General features: G+C 49.8%; 1 protein-coding gene and 3 non-coding genes across 4 annotated transcripts; 1 reads left to right on the top strand and 3 right to left on the bottom strand.

Annotated features, from left to right (window-relative positions):
• Positions 1–255: 255 nt before the first annotated feature.
• On the bottom strand, positions 256–328 carry Trnaa-agc (transfer RNA alanine (anticodon AGC)). Its single transcript has one exon. It is a non-coding gene; the product is annotated as a tRNA-Ala (tRNA).
• Positions 329–683: 355 nt separating this feature from the next.
• Trnay-gua (transfer RNA tyrosine (anticodon GUA)) lies at positions 684–772 on the bottom strand. The gene is given in 2 exon segments: positions 684–719; positions 736–772. It is a non-coding gene; the product is annotated as a tRNA-Tyr (tRNA).
• A 6,773-nt stretch (positions 773–7,545) lies between these two features.
• On the top strand, positions 7,546–7,648 carry LOC127196905 (U6 spliceosomal RNA). The gene has a single exon (XR_007831572.1). It is a non-coding gene; the product is annotated as a U6 spliceosomal RNA (small nuclear RNA).
• A 2,187-nt stretch (positions 7,649–9,835) lies between these two features.
• Tmem214 (transmembrane protein 214) lies at positions 9,836–17,781 on the bottom strand. The gene is made up of 17 exons (XM_051172684.1): positions 17,595–17,781; positions 16,571–16,770; positions 15,475–15,625; positions 15,145–15,279; positions 14,841–14,923; positions 14,382–14,487; positions 14,217–14,298; positions 13,838–13,939; positions 13,335–13,476; positions 12,887–12,978; positions 12,556–12,604; positions 12,263–12,376; positions 11,943–12,060; positions 11,142–11,238; positions 10,797–10,965; positions 10,509–10,654; positions 9,836–10,330 (listed from the first exon to the last, which is right to left on the bottom strand). Exons 1-17 carry the CDS (start codon positions 17,737–17,739, stop codon positions 10,204–10,206), a joined length of 2,058 nt encoding a protein of 685 aa, XP_051028641.1. The 5' UTR covers positions 17,740–17,781; the 3' UTR covers positions 9,836–10,203.
• Between the last annotated feature and the right edge of the window lie 1,106 nt (positions 17,782–18,887).

The following is an 18,887-nucleotide window of genomic DNA, read 5'->3' as shown; positions in this document are numbered from 1 at the left end:
CTCAGGCAGACGGTCTGCTCTGTAGGCGGTTAACGGCCGGCCTTCCCGAGGCGGGAAAGACTAAGCGAGGAGGGGGGGCTTCCACGGACGGACAGGAAGAGACTCACCTGCGGATAAGAAGAAACCGTGGGAAGCGGACCCTTCCTTACCGTGCCCCTCACTCACTGTATAACAAAACACCGCCTGTGACAAATCATGAGAACCTGACGGCATTTAGAGCTAGGGAGAGCGTCAGCATGGAGTGCAAAAAGGAAGTGGAGGATGCGGGCATCGATCCCGCTACCTCTCGCATGCTAAGCGAGCGCTCTACCATTTGAGCTAATCCCCCAACTGCAGTTCCCTACCTTCCTGTTGTCTTTTCAAGGGTTTCTGGGAAGTCCACTGGGCAGGTTTCGCTGTAACTCAGAGTATCTATAAAGCGTGGTGGAACACTTAAGCTTTTGAAACAGAGCCATGTAATAATCACATAAGTAATAAGGACTTTTCCTGAAGTACGCGTCAGTGTATCTTTACACTTAATGCGCGAACAAGCCGCATTGTACTCTGCCTACGTATCTCACCCAACGTCAGCCGTAGCCAGGAGACAGCCCATTTGAAAGTAAGCGTTTTGTCCCCGCAGAGCAACTGAGTTTAGGGGTAAAGGCTTTAACAAAAAAAAAAAAAAAAAAAAACCTTACAGGAAGTCCTTCGAGCCGGAATCGAACCAGCGACCTAAGGATTGCCGCAATCTACCAACTACAGTCCTCCGCTCTACCAACTGAGCTATCGAAGGCTCCGCTTCCGTGTACGTTTGCCACTTTCCCTCTAAAGCTTACCACTCCCCCCCCCCCCCCCCCCACCATTTTTTTCCCCCCTTCTCTCTTTCTCCTCGCACATTTTCTTGCAAGCTAAGGAAATCCAGGCGGGAAGAAAAAGCGAAGGAAGTGGCTGCGCGCTTGCCGGCTCACAACCTGCGGCTGAAGCGCGCCCGCCGTGAGCCTGCTTAGGGCTGAGCTGAGGCGGCGCACCTTTTGCCATGCTGACAGACGGTAGTTTCGATGTTTGGGGACTGCAAATAGAGCTCGCTGCTTCTGCAGGTTTCCTTTGGTTTTTGGCGAGGTGAAAATACAGCTCACGTGCCGGGGTCCATTCACCGAGGCCCGCGCCAGAAGGCAGCGAGCCGCAGGGAGCGAGCGACCCTTGTGCTCTGGACGCTGCAGTGTGGCAGGGGACACATTCCTGCTCCAGGGCGCCCTCGGGCTGGGTACTGCCCAGTGCCGGTGAAACAAGCTCGCTTGCTGTCGAGGTCTGGGAAGGGTTTCCGCCCCACCTAGGCACCACTAGCAAACAAGTGTCCCCTCTAGGGGCATGGGTTGGCCTCGTGGCCAAACCCAGCCACTGCCCCACATCTGGTTATTTGTCTTCCTCACAGGGCCAGCTTCACTGGTTCACCGAAAGCTATCGGATTTTTTAAACAAAGAAACTCAACACTGTGCAGCTTGTTGTGTCTGGAGGAGTGGGTGTGTGTTGGGGTACGTTATCTGAACGCGTGTACTCTCTCTATATTCAATTGTTGGTTGCTAAACCCACAGAGTACTAACGGGAGAGTATTTGGGCAGGAAGTGGAGGGTGGGATGAGAGGGGGTGAGGGGATGGGGAGGAGAGGGAGGGAAGGAGGTAGAGGGAGGAGAGACTCGGAGAAGAAAGCAAGGCAGGAAATTTCCGTGAACAGGGCCAGAGAGGTATAGCTCTGGTGGTGGGATGTGGTGCCAGGATTAGTCTGGTTAAGCTAGAAAACTATTTGGAAGGCTGCTCTAGCTGAAAGGCCTAAGCTTTAAAATACTAAAAAGCCTCTCTGTAGTCATGTGCTGTAATCCCAGGGCTTGGAGAGGCAGAAGCAGGTGGATCTCTGTGAGACCAGCCTAGTCTACACAGTCCAGCACAGCCAAGGCTACACAGCGGAACCCTGTCTCAAAAAAAAAAAAAAAAAAGAGTCGAGAGATGATTCAGCGGTAGGAGCACTGTCTGCTCTCCCAGAGGCCCTGGAACCACATGGTAGCTCACAACCATCTATTCTAGAATCTGATGCTCTCTTCTGGCATCCAGGTTAGAGCACTCATACATAAAGGAAGTAACATCTTTTTTTAAAAAGAGAGAGAGAAAAGGCCTCTGTGTAATTCTTTATACTGTTGAAAGTTCTGCTATAGGTGTATCCAGAGATCGGGCTATGAATGTGATCAAACCCCATCAGTGGATAGTTTTCAGGGCATGCGCTTAGTATTCTAAGGCCATTAAATTAATTGAATTCACATTTCTCTTTCCTCCTCTCCCTTCCCTTTCCCACCCTACCCCGTTATCTGTCTCTTTCACACTCTCCCCTCTTCCTCCCTCCCTTGCTATATTGGTGAAGTCTTTACAATTTATTTGAGGTTCACACAACATATCTATTTGTTCCTCAAGCCTGCAAGTATTTCCAAAGGAGTCTTCCACCCAAGTATTAACCAGGCTCTACCGGGCTTATCAGAGAAATTCAGGACGAGTGATTCAGTGGCATTTAGTATAATCACAATGCTGTACAAATGTTTCCTTTTTACTAGAGGTTTTGTGTGTGTGTGTGTGTGTGTGTGTGTGTGTGTGTGTGTGGTTTTTTAATATTTGGGCTTGAGTCTGGAACCAATTTGGCCTCCAACCTGAAGAGATTTGCCTGCTTCTGCATCCAGAATGCTGGGATAAAAGCGTGCGCCACCACATCGGACCAAAACTTTTTTTTTCTTTTGATGTCACTAGGCAGAACATCCACTACCCTTGAAGCAATTACTCCCTCCAGCTATTGCTCCCCTTGATCCCCTGGCACACACTCACCAACTGGCTTCCAGGCCCTATGCTTTTCTTTTAGCAATGTATCTAATGGATATATTGCCTATTTAATTTTTTAGGAATGGCCAAGCTACCAGCAAAGCTGCAACATTTTAAAAACGTTTTTATTAGTACACATGAATGCTAAATAATGGGTTTCACTGACATTTTTATCATCTATTTTGATCATGTTCCTCCCCACCCCGATGGTCTTTCCTCTTCCCAAGGAGCCCAGCCCTCACTCCTACTTCTTTGTGAATGTGCCACACAGTGAGTGAAAAGCTCCAATCGGGGTGGATATAATCTTTTTGATTCCCACTAGAAGTGCATGTGGATGCCAATTTCTCCACAGCCTTGTCAACATTTATTTTCCATTTTATAGCCAGGACTTTAGTAAAGTGAACTCAGTTCATCAGTAGCATTTCCTTATGACATCAAAAACATTTGAAATTATTGGTTGAATATCATTTTAGATCTTTTGATTTTATCACTATTTATTCATCTTATTAGTTTTTAAAATATATATATATATATATATATTTATTGATTGGTTTTTTGAGACAGAGTTTCTCTGTGTAGCCTTGGCTGTCCTGGACTTACTTTGTAGACCAGGCTGGCCTCGAACTCACAAAGATCTGCCTGCCTCTGCCTCCCAAGTGCTGGGATTAAAGGCCTGTGCTCATTTATTTATTTTTACTTAATGTGCATTGGTGTTCTGCCTGTATGGCTGTGTGAGGGTGTCAGGTCTTAGAGTTACAAACAGTTGTGAGCTGCCATGTGGGTACTGGGATTTGAACCCAGGTCTCTGGAAGAGCAGTTGGTGCCATTAACTGCTCAGCCATCTCTCTAGACCATTATTGGACAGGTTTTTTTTTTTGTTTGTTTGTTTTTTAAAGATTTGTTTGTTTGTTTATGCGGCACAACAGGGCACTAGATTTCACTATAGATGGTTGTGAGCCACCATGTAGTTGCTGGGAATTGAACTCAGGACCTTTAGAAGGCCAAGCAGTGCTCTTAATCTCTGAGCCATCTCTCCAGCCCTATTGGACAGTTTTTAATTTTTCAGTACAACTTCTGTTACAATTATTATTCAGACTTTTGTGGGTTTTACTGTTTTGAGACAAGGGCTCATGTTTCAGAGATCACAGACCTACACCACCTCCCTTGCCTCTGCACACCTGTATGACAGGATCTCACAATTTAGCCCTGGCTAGAGTGGAACTCATATATAAACCAGTCTGGTCTGTAAACTTGGACGATGTCCTTCCATCTGCCACCTCTGCTGGGGTTGAACGCATGAGCCTCCGAGCCCAGCTGCACATTCCTAGAAATCTTTGCCCATATTTCTGCCTACCTGTCTAGGCAAGTCCAGGACAGTGAAAGCTGTTAACACAGAGAAACCCGGACTCACATTTATCACCCATTTCCTCTAGGATTTTTCTCTATTGCTTTGATATTTAGCACATTATTATGCAAATGAGTATTAGATATTCACAAATCTTTCTAACTTTTTCTTTTATTTTTTTTTCCGAGACAAGGTTTCTCTGTGTAGCCTTGGCTGTCCTGAACTCTCTTTGTAGACCAGACTGGCCTCAAACTTAGAGATCCACCTGCCCCTGCCTCCCAAGGGCTGAGATTAAAGGTGTGCGCCATCACCACCCAGCAACTTTTTCCTATTTCATTCTAATCTATTTGAAATATGTTTAGGCATGGAATACACATTTTAAAACACAAGTGCTTGGACCATCAGGAGGGCTCAGTTAGTAAGGACACTTGTTACCAGGCTGGCAACTGAGTTTAACCCCCAGGACCCACATGGTGGAGGGAAAGAACCAATGTTTACAGATTGTCCTCTCCCCTCTAAGTATACCAGACACGTGTGTACCGATGCTGCAGCACACAGACTCACATGTATGTACACACACACACACACACACACAGAGGAAGCATATAAGGAATTAAGAAATAAAACAGGGGCGTGGGGGGGGGGGATGCTGGAGAAATGGCTCAGAGGTTAAGAGCACTGACTGTTCTTCCAGAGGTCCCGAGTTCAATTCCCAGCAACCACATGGTGGCTCACAACCATCTATAATGTGCTCTCTAATGTTCTTTTCTGGCCTGCAGGTGTACATGCAGAGCATTGTAAACATAATAAATAAATAAATAAATATTATAAATAAATAAAGCAGGAACCATAAACAATTCTATAACAAAGTTAGTTAGTCTACACACATCTGGGAAATTCCTAGAAACACTCAAATTGCCTAGATTGATTCAAAAAGATTTGAGGGGGAAAAAGAAGCTGGGTGGTAGTGCTGTACATCTTTAATCCCAGCACAGGGGAGTACAGAGGCAAGCAGATCTCTGTGGGTTCAAGGCCAACCTGAGCTACAAAGTGAGTTCCAGGGCAGCTAGGGCTATACAGAGAAACCATCCTGTCTTGAACAGCCAAAAAATAACACAAAACAGAAGTAATAAAAACAGAAGGAAACTTAAAACCAGGGAACTTCTATGTGAGTTCTAGCAAATTGTTTAAAAAATATTTAAAAAGCAAGATAACCCGGGTAAGGGCTGCAGACAGGTGAGCAGTGAAGAGAGAGCACTTGCTGCTCTTCCAGAGGGCCAGAGACCAGTCCCCAGCGTTCAAGTCTAGTGCCCTCCAAACTGCCTGAACTCCCGCTTCAGGAGCTGATAGCCTCTCTGGGTGTGTGCGCGTGCGCGCGCGCGCGCACGCGCGCGCGCGCACACACACACACACACACACACACACACACCATAGAAACATCTTTTTAAAATTTGGGTACCTCACAAACCCAGCTCCAAAAGAGACCCTTTGTTGCTTTTGCTACGTTATTTGAAGAAAGACTGTTTCAGGTTCCCTAACAAGTCTCTCAAAAGCCCTGAGTTCCTCCGTCTGGTGAGTTCATGAATTCTGGTCACTGTCCATCCCCCTCCACCAAGGATGCTCAAGTGCAAGGCCCGTGAGGACTAATACTTGGACTCCTGCCAATGCCCTGGGATTGTACTTGTGTTTAAACCCAGCTGTACTCATGCTAGTCACAAAGGCAACCAATATCTTAGCGTCATTATGAGAACAATCTTGAATTCTTTAGAACCCCTATAAGGTTCTAGAGGATTACTGACCATACTTTCAGTACTGGTACACTAGGATGTTTTGTTTTGAGACACAGTCTCTCTACACAGAACTGGCTGTCTTGCCACTTACCTCCATCCTCAAGTTCTGGAATTAGAGGTATGCCTTGCATTTGGCTCTCCATTACTATTTGTTTTTTTTTTTGGGGGGGGGCATTTTTTGTTTTGTTGTTTTTTTCATGACAGGGTTTCTCTGTGTAGCCCTGGTTATCTTGGATTCACTTTGTAGGCCAGGCTGGCCTCGAACTCAGGGATCCACCTGCCTCTGCCTCCAGAGTGCTGGGATTAAAGATGTGTGCCACCACCACTCAGTGGCTCTTCGTGTTTAAAAATGACAGTTGTTGTGGGCCCATTCAACGGTCATAACTTGTGCTAATGGGGTCAGGGAGCCAATGGCCCTGATTTGGCTCTACGAGATTTCACTTAAATAAACGGTCTGTTCATGAGCTGTGGAGAGCATTCCAACTCCTTCCCACTGACCTCACCATCACAGGGCCCCCACTTCTGCGGACAAGGGCACTTCCTCTACCTACCCTTGATGAGGAGAGTGACGTAACATCTGAATGTGAAGACCACGCACCACTTTCTTTTGTAATGCGGCCACACTCAAAAGTATCAAATGCGACTTTCCTTCTGGGATCTCAAGACATTTCTTGATCATTTTCAACTTCTTAATGTGAGGCCTTTAAGAGTGGCATTCTGTCCCTTGTGTAACACTCTATGATGCCAGACCTGCCCCAGTAGTGTGCAGCAGGCCAAACCACCAAGAAATGTAGCTATGACACAGACACTCTGGACTATGTATGTGGGGTGATAGGAACATAGTAAATGTAACCGAGACCACTCATCAAAAGAATCTTTGTTTCCCTTTGCAGGATGTTAGTTCTGCTGGTGCTTAAAGGCCAGTTAAGGATTTTTACATCCTTTCTGAGCTTCCCTTGACTCTTTTGAGAACAAAGACCTTTCTCTGAGGTAGGAGAGATTACAACTTAAAATATGGACAGTAACCAATGCCGTGAGGGGGTGGGAAAGGCAAAAATCTGGAGACCAATGACTAATGACCTCTAGTGGCTCTGCGGAGGAGGCATCGTGGGGAGCCGAAGCAATTCTAGGTCAGTGAAACCTGTCTGGAAAGTGGTGAACACATCGCTAGACATTTAAATTTTACTGTAATTTTAACTCTGTGTGTGTGTGTGAGAGAGAGAGAGAGACAGAGACGGTGTCTATGCATACCAAAGACATCCAGCACCAGAGCTGGAGTGACAGCTGTGGGTGCTCTTGGTCACTGAGCTCTCTCCCAGGCTCTGCAATAGCTATTTCATGTAACCTACTATGGAAGTAAGTACTTTTCTAAGCTATGGATCTTTGGTGGTAGCTGAGACAGTGTAGGGTCAGATGATAATATGTGTATGTATGTTCTGCACTAGTGAAAGACATCGATGGTGGGGAACATATGTGTGTGTGTGTGTGTGTGTGTGTTGAGGACAAGTTAATTTTTTTCTGTTGACATGAATCTGAAACTGCTCTAATATAACACTTATTTAAGAAACAAGTTTAGTGCTTGCTTCGGCAGCACATATACTAAAATTGGAATGATACAGAGATTAGCATGGCCCCGTGCAAGGATGACACACAAATTCATGAAGCGTTCCATATTAAAAAAAAAAAAAAAAAAAAAAAAAAAGCTTACCAAGCCAGGTGTGGTGACTTGAGCCCATAGTCCAAGCACTCAAGAGAAGCAGAGGCAGGCGAATCTCAAAAAACAAACAAAAACAACAACAAAAACCCCAATATGCTAACCTCACTAACATATCATAAAAAGCTGTATTAGTTTTTATTTGTGGGGCGGGGGAGGTTGAGACAAAGTTACTCTGTGTAGGTCTGGTTGTCCTGAAACTCACTTTGTTTTGTTTTTTGATTTTGGTTTTTTTGAGGCAGGTTTTCTCTGTGTAGCCTTGGCTGTCCTGGACTTGCTTTGTAGTCCTGGCTGGCCTCAAACTGAGAAATCTACTTGCCTCTGCCTCCCAAGGGCTGGGATTAAAGGTGTGTGCCACCACGCCTGGCTCAAATGATTCATTCTTTTACCTAATAGTTTCCCACCATTCACAATATGGGTGAACATTTATTTATTATCATATATTTTGCCCCTTAGTTAAAAAAAAAAAAAAAAAAAAAGTGCTCAGCAAGTCCGAGTAGGAAGTAGCAATAGTGAGAGACAGACTCACTCAGACCGCCCCTCACTTTCATGGCATGTTATTTGTTGAACTTCAGTTGTAGGAGATGTGGCTGAGGCGTGGCTCCCCACACTCCCAGTCACTGTTGTTATTGGTAACAGTGTCAGCAACACTGGAATACAGTTTGGATCTCACACTGGTTCACTTTACTAGCTCAGCTTGGACTCCCAATTTGTTGACAGCTCTGTAAAAACCAACTGTCTGGATGTCTGACTTTGCTTTAATGGAGAACAGGTGGTACTCATCCACAGACAGGAAAAGCGCTGTACTAGTCATGGCGGGGGGGGGGGGGTGCGAGGAATTGAAAAAGAGCCACCTCCCCCAAGGCTTATAAAGCCATGTAAGGCTGGTGTTAGTGTCCCCGTGAGGCACTGTGGAGATGCCAACTGATCTAAGTTGAAGAAAATGCTGCAATTTAAGGATTTTAATACCAGATATTATGAACCCAAGTTAAACCACTACAGAGTGTAAGCCAGCACAGCACCATGACATGCCCAAGGTTGGTGGACTAAAAAACAAAACAAAACCTCTCCATACAGCATGGTGTCTTGCCCTGTCTATGGTGGCTCCAGGCTGTCCTCTCCAACACAAGGTAGGGTTGAACTGTTTGTGGCTCACTGACAAGAATAGACAGAACATGAAGGGCACTTGGACAATCGGCCTACTGTGCTGAGCTTGGTCCTTGGATGGGCAGGGCTTTTTCTCACTGGGAACAGTGGTCATGACTGTAAGGCAGCAGGAACAGCCTGCCATGGCTGTTTGCTTCCTAAAGTAAGTAGCCTAAAGGTAAAGGCAAGGTGTGTGAAATTGGGTCAAGATGCTTCCAAACTTGCTACTTTAGCTTAAGGAAGGGACAGCGGTATCTCCAGGCGCCACACAACAGGGGCTGTAAAAGGGACTGGCTGTCACTGTGGTGCTTCTGGGGGAGACAAAGCTGCCAGGAGCCCAAGAGATGATGGAGAACACACCCGTAACAAGCTGTCTCAAACCAAGAGAAACAGAAATAAGCCCTGGCGTTGTCTCTTGGAGTTCTAAACTCACTGTCTCATAAAATGAACCAATTAATAAGTGAAGGGTCAGGAGACTACCCAGCTCTGCTCCTGACTTCATCATAGTGAGGCAAATTTTGGGTATGAACTACTGACAAGCCAGACAAAATTAGTACAAGCAACTGAGCTTTGAGGGATACACAGGTAGATTTCCCTGCCAGAAGCTCTATTAGTGCTGCAGAAGCCCAAGGCTGTCTGTCCCCATTCTGGGGATCTCCACATGAAGATGCAGAAAGGAAAGCTAGAAATCCAGTCTATGTCCTTTATTCCACCCAGGAGCCACATGTGGACTCCCTTCCACAGGCTGACAGAAGGCTGCTGCTCTTCAGGTGGTTGGTGCTGTGGACAGAACCTGACTGACGTGAGGGAGAAGTCCCAGCACTGAGGAGGATGGAGTTGAGAAGACAGGGCGCTTGCTGACGGCCCTGGAAGGCTTGCTTGTTCTGGGTGTTCTGAGGTAACAGGCATGTCCGCATGGCCTGCATGCCCACTGACGGCCACCCAGGCTGCTGCCACCTACTGTGGTATTACTGGCCCTCCTGAAGTCCTTTCACTTTTTTTTTGTTGCTGTGGCTTAAGCTATGACCAGGAATGGGGACAAAAGGCCACCTCCCTTCTTTTGGAGATGGGCTGTGGGGGCTTAAGTGATGAGATGGATGGACAGAGAGGGGTGAGACATAGAGAAAGGCTATCATCCCAGAGGAGGCTGAGAGCTGTGCAACTGGGCCTGAGATACCTAGCCGACTTGTGAGGAGGAAGCTGAGAAGCTCCAGCCCAGTCCCCTGAAGATGGGAGAGTGAGGCAGAGGCACCCGGCCTCCTGCCTAGGAGACAGAACTCAGGCACCGAGTGAAGAGAGAGCCACCTCCTCCATCCTCCAGCAGGCTCTGGTAGCTTGTCCACCACAGAAACCAGTGGCCAGGCAGGCAGGGTCTATTGCTGGGATATCATGGTGAGCGCCCAGTCCAAGAAAGCCACTGTGACATCCTGCAGGCAGAGCCAGGTCCATCTGGCAGCTTCACCGAAGTGTGTCTTAATGCAGTCCCATGTCACTTCCCCTCTATGAGAAAAGCAGAACACTTATGAGGGATGGGGATCATGTCACGCTGCAGTGTAAACCCATAACTCATGCCAGAGTGGCTCTGAAAAAAATGAATGGTGTGGGCTTGCCACCCCCACCCCAGGGACCAGAAATGGGATCCCCGGGGGACCTATACAGCCTAGAGTGAAGCTCTTACCTGCAGGCCTCGTGGCAATGCTCCTGGACTCGGGCCAGGGCCGCGAGCAGCAGGTGCCACATGGGCACCAGCACACTATGGTAGAAGAGCAGCAGCAGCTCCTTCAAGGAGTGGAAGAGCTGGTGCAGGGCCCCAGGGAGCTGGACCTGCAGCAGGACCACAGAGGGGTTGGGATAAGATGCCGAGGGCAATGTCCCCTGTCCTAAGGATTCTGGCCATGCAGAAGTGTTCCAAGGACTCTGTCCCTGGGAGGATGGATCCTTTTCTGGCTCCTAATCCCCAGCTTACCTTCTCCAAGAAGCCAGCAAGGCTGTCACCACAGCAGGCAAGGTAGGAGGCACAGTGGGCAGAAAGGAAGCTGATTGTGGCATTGGTGTGTGTCCAGGCCAGCTGCAAACTGGGCTGTACCACGGCAAGCAGGTGGGAGCCACAGACTGGCAATGTCTCTTGTAGCCAGCTATGGAGAAAGTGGAGGGCAGAGGTGTATGTACTCTGGGCTTCCCCTGGCCAACTTGCTCACCAAAGAACAGCCAAAAAAGGGAGGATGGGGGACAGGAGTATTCTAAATACTCCCCACTGCCCATGCCCACCCTGACCACCGGCAACTCCCTGCCGTCCTCGGCAGCAGCTCACTTGTAGCTTTGCAGGCTGTAGGAGTAGAGCTTGGCACACACTTCCTGGCCAACAGGCAAAACCCCAGATGATCCGAGCAACCGGCCAGTGAAGGAGGCTGCAAAGGGAGCTCTAGTGAGCTGGGAGAGCAGGGCTTGGAGGACAGACATTCCAGACCCTTGGGCAGGCACAGTGAGGCTGGGGGTGGGGTGGGGGAGAGTGCCCTTGGGTCTCACTAGACAGGTTTGGAAGGAGATTTGGCCCAAATACCTTCTGCTGGGTCAGGAACAGGAAGAATGGGACACTGCATGCAGTCTTGGACTTAGAAGTCAGGAAAAGCCTCAGGTTTGAGTGTCTGTCCTTTACTAGCTGTGATTCTTTTTTAAAAGTTAAAGTTACTAGTTTATTGAGTGTGTGCGTATGCATGTCTATATGGTACAGCATGCATGAGGAGGTCAGAGGACTTCTGTTGAGTTGGTTCTCTCCTTCTACCACCTATACCCTGGGCACGGAACTCAGGTTGTCATGCTTGGCAGCACCATGTTCAACCACTTATCTTTCTGGTCCTACTAGTTATGATCTTAATCTGAGGCTAAATCTTTATTCTTCCTCAGGAGTTAAAAGGTGACACAAATTTATAATCACTTCTCTCTTGCAGTCCGGTGGGAAGAATGTCTGGTTTCTGCATGGACTAGCTGAGGTGGACAGTGTTTGCTCTACAGCGCTGAGATTTCATCAGGACAAGGGTGGGGTCTGGTGATACTATACACAGCTCCGTGTCCCCCACTGTGTTCTCTTCCCAGATGACCAACCACTACTTACCCTGGAAAGAGCTGTGATTTCGAAAGTCATGGCACAGGAATCCTACTGCAAAGACCAGAAGCAACAGGAATAGGCGGGCCCAGGGTGGCCGAGGACCCTGTGCCTGTTGTAGTAAGGCCTGGTAAGAGAGAGAAGACAGTGGTCAGAGGGGAAAGGGCTGGTTCTTGCTTCCTTGTGCAAGCCCTAGGTGAGGCCTACACATAAGCTTCAGGTAGTGAGGGTTCTACAGATGGGTGGGGCAGGGATATGACCCACCCCCCAACCCGAGGGTGTCAAGGTAGACGTGAGCCTGTGTGGGCTGGAGAAGTTGGGCGTCACACCTTGCAGGCTACATCACAGGTGACAACATGCTCATTGCAGCCGCTGCTCTTCTTTAGAAGCTCCTGGTTGGCAAGCTTGAAGGACTGAATGGTTTCTTGCAAAGACTTCCGCGCCTACCAAATACCAAGAGCTAAGCTGAGAACACAAGCCCGGCCAGAAAGAGGATCCTGAGCCTCCACCTTGCTTCATACTTGTGTCAAAGGCACAGACAAGGGAGGAGAGAGGTCAAGGGGCACAAAGCGAGAACCCAAACAAGCCCCACTCCCAACCCCACAATCACTCAGCTCCTCACCTTCTTGGGAATGCGCTCCCAGGACTTGGCCAGGTGCTCCAGCAGCAGGCTGTGGAAAAGCACGCCTGTTTCAGCCAGCAGCCCATCCCCCAGTGCCCCAGCCTGCCTGCCCTCTCTGCCTACCAATTCCCCAACCTTTAGGGCTGAAAGACCCATATCCACAGTAGTTCCTTAAAGGCCACCCCAGCTGTGGTCTCACTCAAACTGGGAGGTGCGAGCCTAGCGAACACTGACCAGTGTTTCTGGTATGACACATAAGCCCTAGACTGGGAAGCATACAGTAGGAGGCTGCTCTGTGTAGATCAGAGTAGGTGACCCCACCACCACCTGCCTGGACTGTGACAGGTGCTTCGGGTACAGCTGTCTCCAGACACTGGTGCTGAGGGGGTCCACAGTCAGGCACTGGGTCAGGCTGCTCAGAAGCTGCACAGGACAAAAGAGAGAGAATGCTGGGGCCTCAGGATGGTGAAAAGGAGGGTGCCAGGGTTTCTGGTAACAGCACAGCTATCACAAAGGGTGAGAAATAGTGTTAAGAGCCCTGAGAAGCTCAGAAGCTAACCCAGGGTAGGCGTGGTTCCTGAGCTACGGCCTGAGCTTCAGCATCTTGTCTACAGGTGACAGGGCGTCACCGACCTGGCCTCCCACCTCTCAGGCCCATGCTCTTGTGGTAAAGCACAAGTGAGTGGGACAGGTGGTTGTGGGAGTGAGCTGCAGGGCAGTGGGGAAACCAACAGCGAGGCTGCCTGCAGCTGCACTCAGGGCAAGGCAAGGTTTCTCACCTCTTTCTTCATTTCAGCAGGACAGCTAGGAGTGGCTCTGGACAGGAATGAAGGGAAGTAGGTGTGCAGGGTGGATTCTGGCTTTGCCCCAAACGCCAGCACCTTCAGTCGGGGGAAGAGCCGGCACAGCTGTTCCTGCAGGCTAGGAGAGGAGGGCCAGGCTCAGGATGTAAACAGAATTGTGACACTTGAGCTCATCCCTGGCCTGAAGAGAGAATCACTAAGTGCCTGGGGATGGTCCTGAGTCTTTGTACACAGAAGCACCATGCAAAGTTTGTCAAACGCCAAAGCTTCTCTCCCTAAAAACTGCCTGATGTTACACTAAAAAGACTGTCACCCTCAAGGACTGACATAATTTCTGGACTCCACAGACCCTTTGAAATCTACTGTTGAACTTCCCAGTTGTGAGTCTGGCTTTTGGGGAGAGAGGATGAAATGCAGTGCTGCCGCTGGACTTTGGGCTGGGATCTCTCCCCAGTGTGCATGCTCCATGGCAGTCTTACCTGGATGTTAGGGAGTTGTTGGGCATATAGGCAAAGTCTAGAAGTGGGAAGAAGTCCTTGGGACCAATCATGCCAAAGCCTTTGGTGAGGTTGGGATGCATCCTAGGGGAAGAAGAAGCAGGCTTCTTGGAAACCAGTATGGTGCTCCAGCCATAAACTCAGCTAAGCCAGTGTACAGAGGAAGGGCATGGACTCTACCCCAGCCACAGCCCTTGATGGCTCCCTCCCTTTCCTTCCTCACCATCACACTTGGAGGTGGGAGGAGCTGGTCCTGATTTTCCTTGCATCTATGGAGACCAGGATCATGGCATCCCATTTTGCCGAAACAGCCTCTTGTGGACACCCTGGGCCTTCCCCTCGCTGTCCCCCCATTACTCACAGGAGCAGCCGGTCCAGGTATGCGATGGCAAAGGGAGACAGAGACTTGATGCCCAGCACAGGCAGCATGATCCCCAGCCACACTGTAGAGTCAGAAGTTGGGAAGGCTTAGGCTCACTCACGCACAGGGGCCCCCAGAGACCAACCCACCCTTCTCTGTGGTTACCTTTCAGTCCCTCAGTGAGGGTGGTGAAACCCGCCTGCCCCAGGGCCCACATGATGGCCAGGCACTTTGCTGGTCGGCTCTGGTGGGACCTCAGGAGCTCTAGGAACTGAGGAGATGGGGAGACAGGTTAAGGACAGGTTCTAGGTCAGCACACCAGGATCACTACAGATCCTAAAGGGAAGAAGGTTATAGATGGGAAAGGTGCCGAGAACAGTGATTTGGATGATAGTTTCCCCCACTTTTTCAAACCGGCTGACCAATTCTAGGAAAGCTATGGGACCTCTCTATGGCCCAGCCAGTCCATTGGTACAATGACTGTATAGGTCACCTCATCCAATAGACACACATGGTGATTGCTAATGGTGCATGTTAGAACTTTCCACAACCAAGCCCAACGACATAGGCTGTCTAGTTCCACTAGTCCTACTTCTGGTGTCCCCAGCACCTCCCAGGTCTCACCTTGCCCAGGTCTGAGGTGACAATCTTGGGCTTGTCCTGCAGAATGGCCTGAATACAGATGCGGTAGCCGTGGAGTGACTCTCCTAGAGAGACATTATGTTTTCAGAGCTACTCTTATCACTTGGCATCTTAGACTTTTTTTCCCCAAGATGTGAGGACAAGTCCTAATCTCTTCCTCCCCCCATCCCAAAAACAATGTGGCGATTAGCACATTTCTTGTTGCAAAGGGGACTGATGACCATGCTGGACGCAACAAAGAAGGACTGGGTTCCCGAGATGGCCATCCTTCAGACGGTGCTCTTACCTGGGGTCTTATCCAATTCTTGCAGCATGGTGAACAGACAGTGGTCGAAAAAGAGCTCCACAGATGCTGAGGCTTTGGTCAGGAGCCCTTGGATGATCCCACGTAGCTCTCGGCTCACGAGGCTGTAGGGATAATCTGGGGCCATTGGCCTCTGTGAGTGCTAGGACCAAATGCTGTTGCATTGAGGCTGGCTTTCTCTTCCCCAAGGAGGCCCAGCCACTCGCACAGCCACATGCCTGAATTAGGACAGTAAAGGCACTGGGCTGTTAGGAACACCAACCCTTTCGGAATGTCCTTGGCCTTATCTGAGCTGAGGGGTCGGGGACTAACCGTGTGGATACTGGCTCAGGGTGGGCTCGAGCCGTGGAGTCTGGAGCTTGTAGTTGAGATAGCTTGCCAGGTCCTTCAGCCACACGGAGGGGTTCCCAGTGAACACGCTCTGGCTCTTGTCCAGCTCCTTCTGCAGAGCTGCCACATCCAGCTGTCAGAGACAGAGACTTCCACGGTGAGTCGTAAGAGGAAGGGAAGCAGGACAGGGGTAGGAAGTGGCTGACAGTTTTTTTTTTTTTAGTAATAAAAATTAGGCAGTTCATCTGCATATTTTATTTTTGCACACCAAAGCTGCTTTTTTTTTTTTATTAATTTATTCATATTACATCTCAATTGTTAGCCCTTCCCTTGTATCCTCTTATTCCTCCCTCCCTCCTGCTTCCCCCTTTCTCCCCTCCCCTATGTCTGTGACTGAGGGGGACCGCCTCCCTCTATATATGCTCTTAGGGTATCGAATCTCTGCTTGGTAACTTGTTATCCTTCCTCTGAGTGCCGCCAGGCCTCCCCATCCAGGGGACGTGGTCAGAAAAGGGGCACCAGAGTTCGTGTGAGAGTCAGATCTCACTCTCCACTCAACGGTGGAGAATATCCTGTTCATCGGGTAGGTCTGGGTAGGGGTTCGAAGTTTACTGCTTATATTTTCCTTGGCTGGTGCCTTAGTTTGAGGAGGACCCCAGGACCCAGATCCGCCTGTCATAAAGTTCTTCTTGTAGGTTTCCAGGACCCTCTGGATCCTTCTATTTCCCCATTCTTCCATGCTACTCTCGCCTAAAGTCCTGACGGAGGTTTTGTATGTGGAAGCCAACCACTGTGTTTCACATCCAGAGCCGAAGAAAACATGGGGCAGCACAGTTGAGAATGCTGACATCAATGTCCCACACTTGTAGGCCCCTCACGTGTTCAAGAGTAAGAACAGAGGGCTTCTCCCCCGTGTTCCTTATGCATGCCCCACTTCCTTTCTGTCGTAAGTGCAAACACTCCTTCCTTCGGCATTTCCATCTTCTCTGGAACTCCTCTCGGCTGAGTGTCCCAAATGGCACACACATCTGCTCCCAGTCCCCTATTTTCTCTATACCCCAAGCCTAGGCACACTTACAGCTCTCAGCGCGTCCTCCAGGCTACGGAAGGGGCCCTGCTTCTGGTTTTGGCTAGTGTCAGCTGTTGCCTTCTTGGGTTGCTTCTTGTTTACTGGTTTCTTAGACTCCACAGCAGGGGGCGGAACCTGTTCTTTATTCTGTCGCTTCATGATTTTCTCAAAGCCACGCTCATAAAGCGTGCTTGTGGTCTGGATTGGAGCTGGATTGAAGACAGGAAGAAAACGGCAGGCCACCCTTAAGTCCCCAGGACTCACAGTACCGTGGTCTCTTCTCTGCAGGGGAACCTAAGTCATCTACAGGGAAATGCTGTCCCAAGCCCCTTCTTCCTTGGGAGCTGCTTAGAAGCGCAGCAAAGAGCCCTCTCTTGGTGGCTGATTTCAGTCACCACAGGCAGGTCCCTGGCTCTTCCAGCGTTTTCTTAGACAAATCAAAGTGCATGGGAGCCAGGCCAGACTTGAGTACAGGGGGTAGGTTTCAGTGGTTCTCCTGCTAGTCTGTGAGGGCTGACTTTTTCCAGTACGGTTTCCACCCTGCAACTGTTCTTGGTTCTGAGATGACAACCCTATACTCAACAAGTGGCAGCTTTCTCTCCTCCTCTGGAAGCTGTAGGGACAGGTGACACTGAGATTAATTCGTGGTTGGGGCGTATGTCAGGTCATTCTTCCAAGTGTTAGGCTTCTCGTCCACCCTTCTCAGAACTGTTGGTTACTTAACAAGGGACACCGAATAAGTATCCCAGATGCCTCTGCTCTGTCGCTTAGACATCTGGCCAGAGAGGGTCGGGACAGCTGAGAGGGTTGTGTGCAAAGGCCTGAACAGATGGAGATCGGAATTCTAGTTTCCTCCCACTCGAGAGCCTGCCTCGTTGGGGCTCCGCTTCCCAACTGTGCAGTGGGGAATGGCCACCTCTCCCAGCGTTATCAGCTAGGGTGGCCGGGGCCCCGCGCATCCGCTCCGGGCTCCCGCAGCTGCCCCGCCGCGCCCCTGCCCCACAGGCCCAGGTGGGCGGCGGCGGATACTCACAGCTCAGGTCGTATTTCCACACTCCGTTTGCCTCCCCGAGGGCCCGGCGGTCACCGCCGCCGCCTCGTCCATCGCTGTTTGCTACAGGTCGCCGGCCCCTCTTCACCACCTCCCAGCCCCCGCTGCCCGCCGCCCTGGCCGCCATGACTCCGGCTCCGCTACCTCCCGGCTTTCCAGTCGGCACAGCCTCCGCGCGCTGCCACGTCTACTGCCGCCGCCGCCGCAAGGCAGCCTGGGACTCGTAGTCCGTCCGCTCCACCGCGCTGCAGGCCGGGGTGGGGGTGGGGCGGCGGCCAGGCCCCGCCTCTGAAGCGCAAAAATCCCTACCCTGCACCTGCAGTCTAGGCTCGACCCCTGGCAGGCCGGCGTGGGAATAGGGTGTTCCCTTTTTTCTTATCTTTGCAATGCTCCCGAAGGATGAAATGAAAATAGTTTTCACCTCGGGAGAGTTTGAGGATTAAATGTTTCCTTCCTTTTTTGAAAGTGATAGTCTGTTAGCGATTAAACTTTATATTTGGCGGGCAATAAACTTAGTTGCTGAGGAGTGGGAAGATGAAGACTTTGGGGAGGCAGTATAGCGCTGGGAGAGTCAGAGAGAGAGGCTGAGAAAACTTACTAACGTAGCTGAGAAAAGGCGTGGGGAAGCGAGGCCTTGTTCCCTTTCCAGGCAGTGGGAAGGCTCTGGCTCATTGCGGTGTTCCAGATGTTCCGCTAAGTGGCCTAAGTGGCGGGGAGCCCCAGACTGAAGGCATCTCAGCAAGGTCCAGACCCTAGTTGGCCTCCAAACCTCGAATCATCCCGGCTAGAGAGCATGACGTAAGGTAAAGCAGCAATGAGATCTTCGCAGTTAAGGAAATGTGCTGTTTTGTGTACTTGCTTTTCAAGATAGGGTTTCTCTTTGTAGCCCTGGCTGTCCTGGACTCACTCTGTAGACCTGGCTGGCCTTGAACGCAGAGATCTGCCTGCCTCGGCCTCCTGCCTCCTGAGTGCTGGGATTAAAGGCGTTAAGCATACCAGCACTGGAGACTGTACACATTTTTACAGAATGAGCGGGTCAGCTGGGGGACACACTAAGTCCTAGGAAGAGGAGGGAAAGGTTTCTGAAACAGGCGGCAGTTGAGATGGCTCCTAGGAAGGGAGAATTTTGTTTGGTTGGGGTCATAGCCCATGGAGAGAATACTTCAGTTGTATGGCTTTATTAATCTAGGCAAAGGTCTAGAGTGGTAAAACTGGATGCAGTTCTACCTGACAGGACTTGATAGGATTGGAAAAGGATTTTGACTGTCAGATTTG

This window comes from Acomys russatus, chromosome 1 (genome assembly GCF_903995435.1).
Source record: "Acomys russatus chromosome 1, mAcoRus1.1, whole genome shotgun sequence".
NCBI lineage: Eukaryota > Metazoa > Chordata > Mammalia > Rodentia > Muridae > Acomys > Acomys russatus.
This window is presented reverse-complemented; position numbering and strand designations above follow the sequence as displayed.

Excerpts from the sequence above, each read along its gene's own strand:
- Tmem214 (XM_051172684.1), bottom strand. The coding sequence starts at position 17,739 with ATGGCGGCCAGGGCGGCGGGCAGCGGGGGCTGGGAGGTGGTGAAGAGG. Across the intron at positions 14,924-15,144 it reads AGAATTGGATAAGACCCCAG|GAGAGTCACTCCACGGCTAC; the intron begins GTAAGAGCACCG and ends ATGTCTCTCTAG. Across the intron at positions 14,299-14,381 it reads CCTCACTGAGGGACTGAAAG|TGTGGCTGGGGATCATGCTG; the intron begins GTAACCACAGAG and ends CTGACTCTACAG.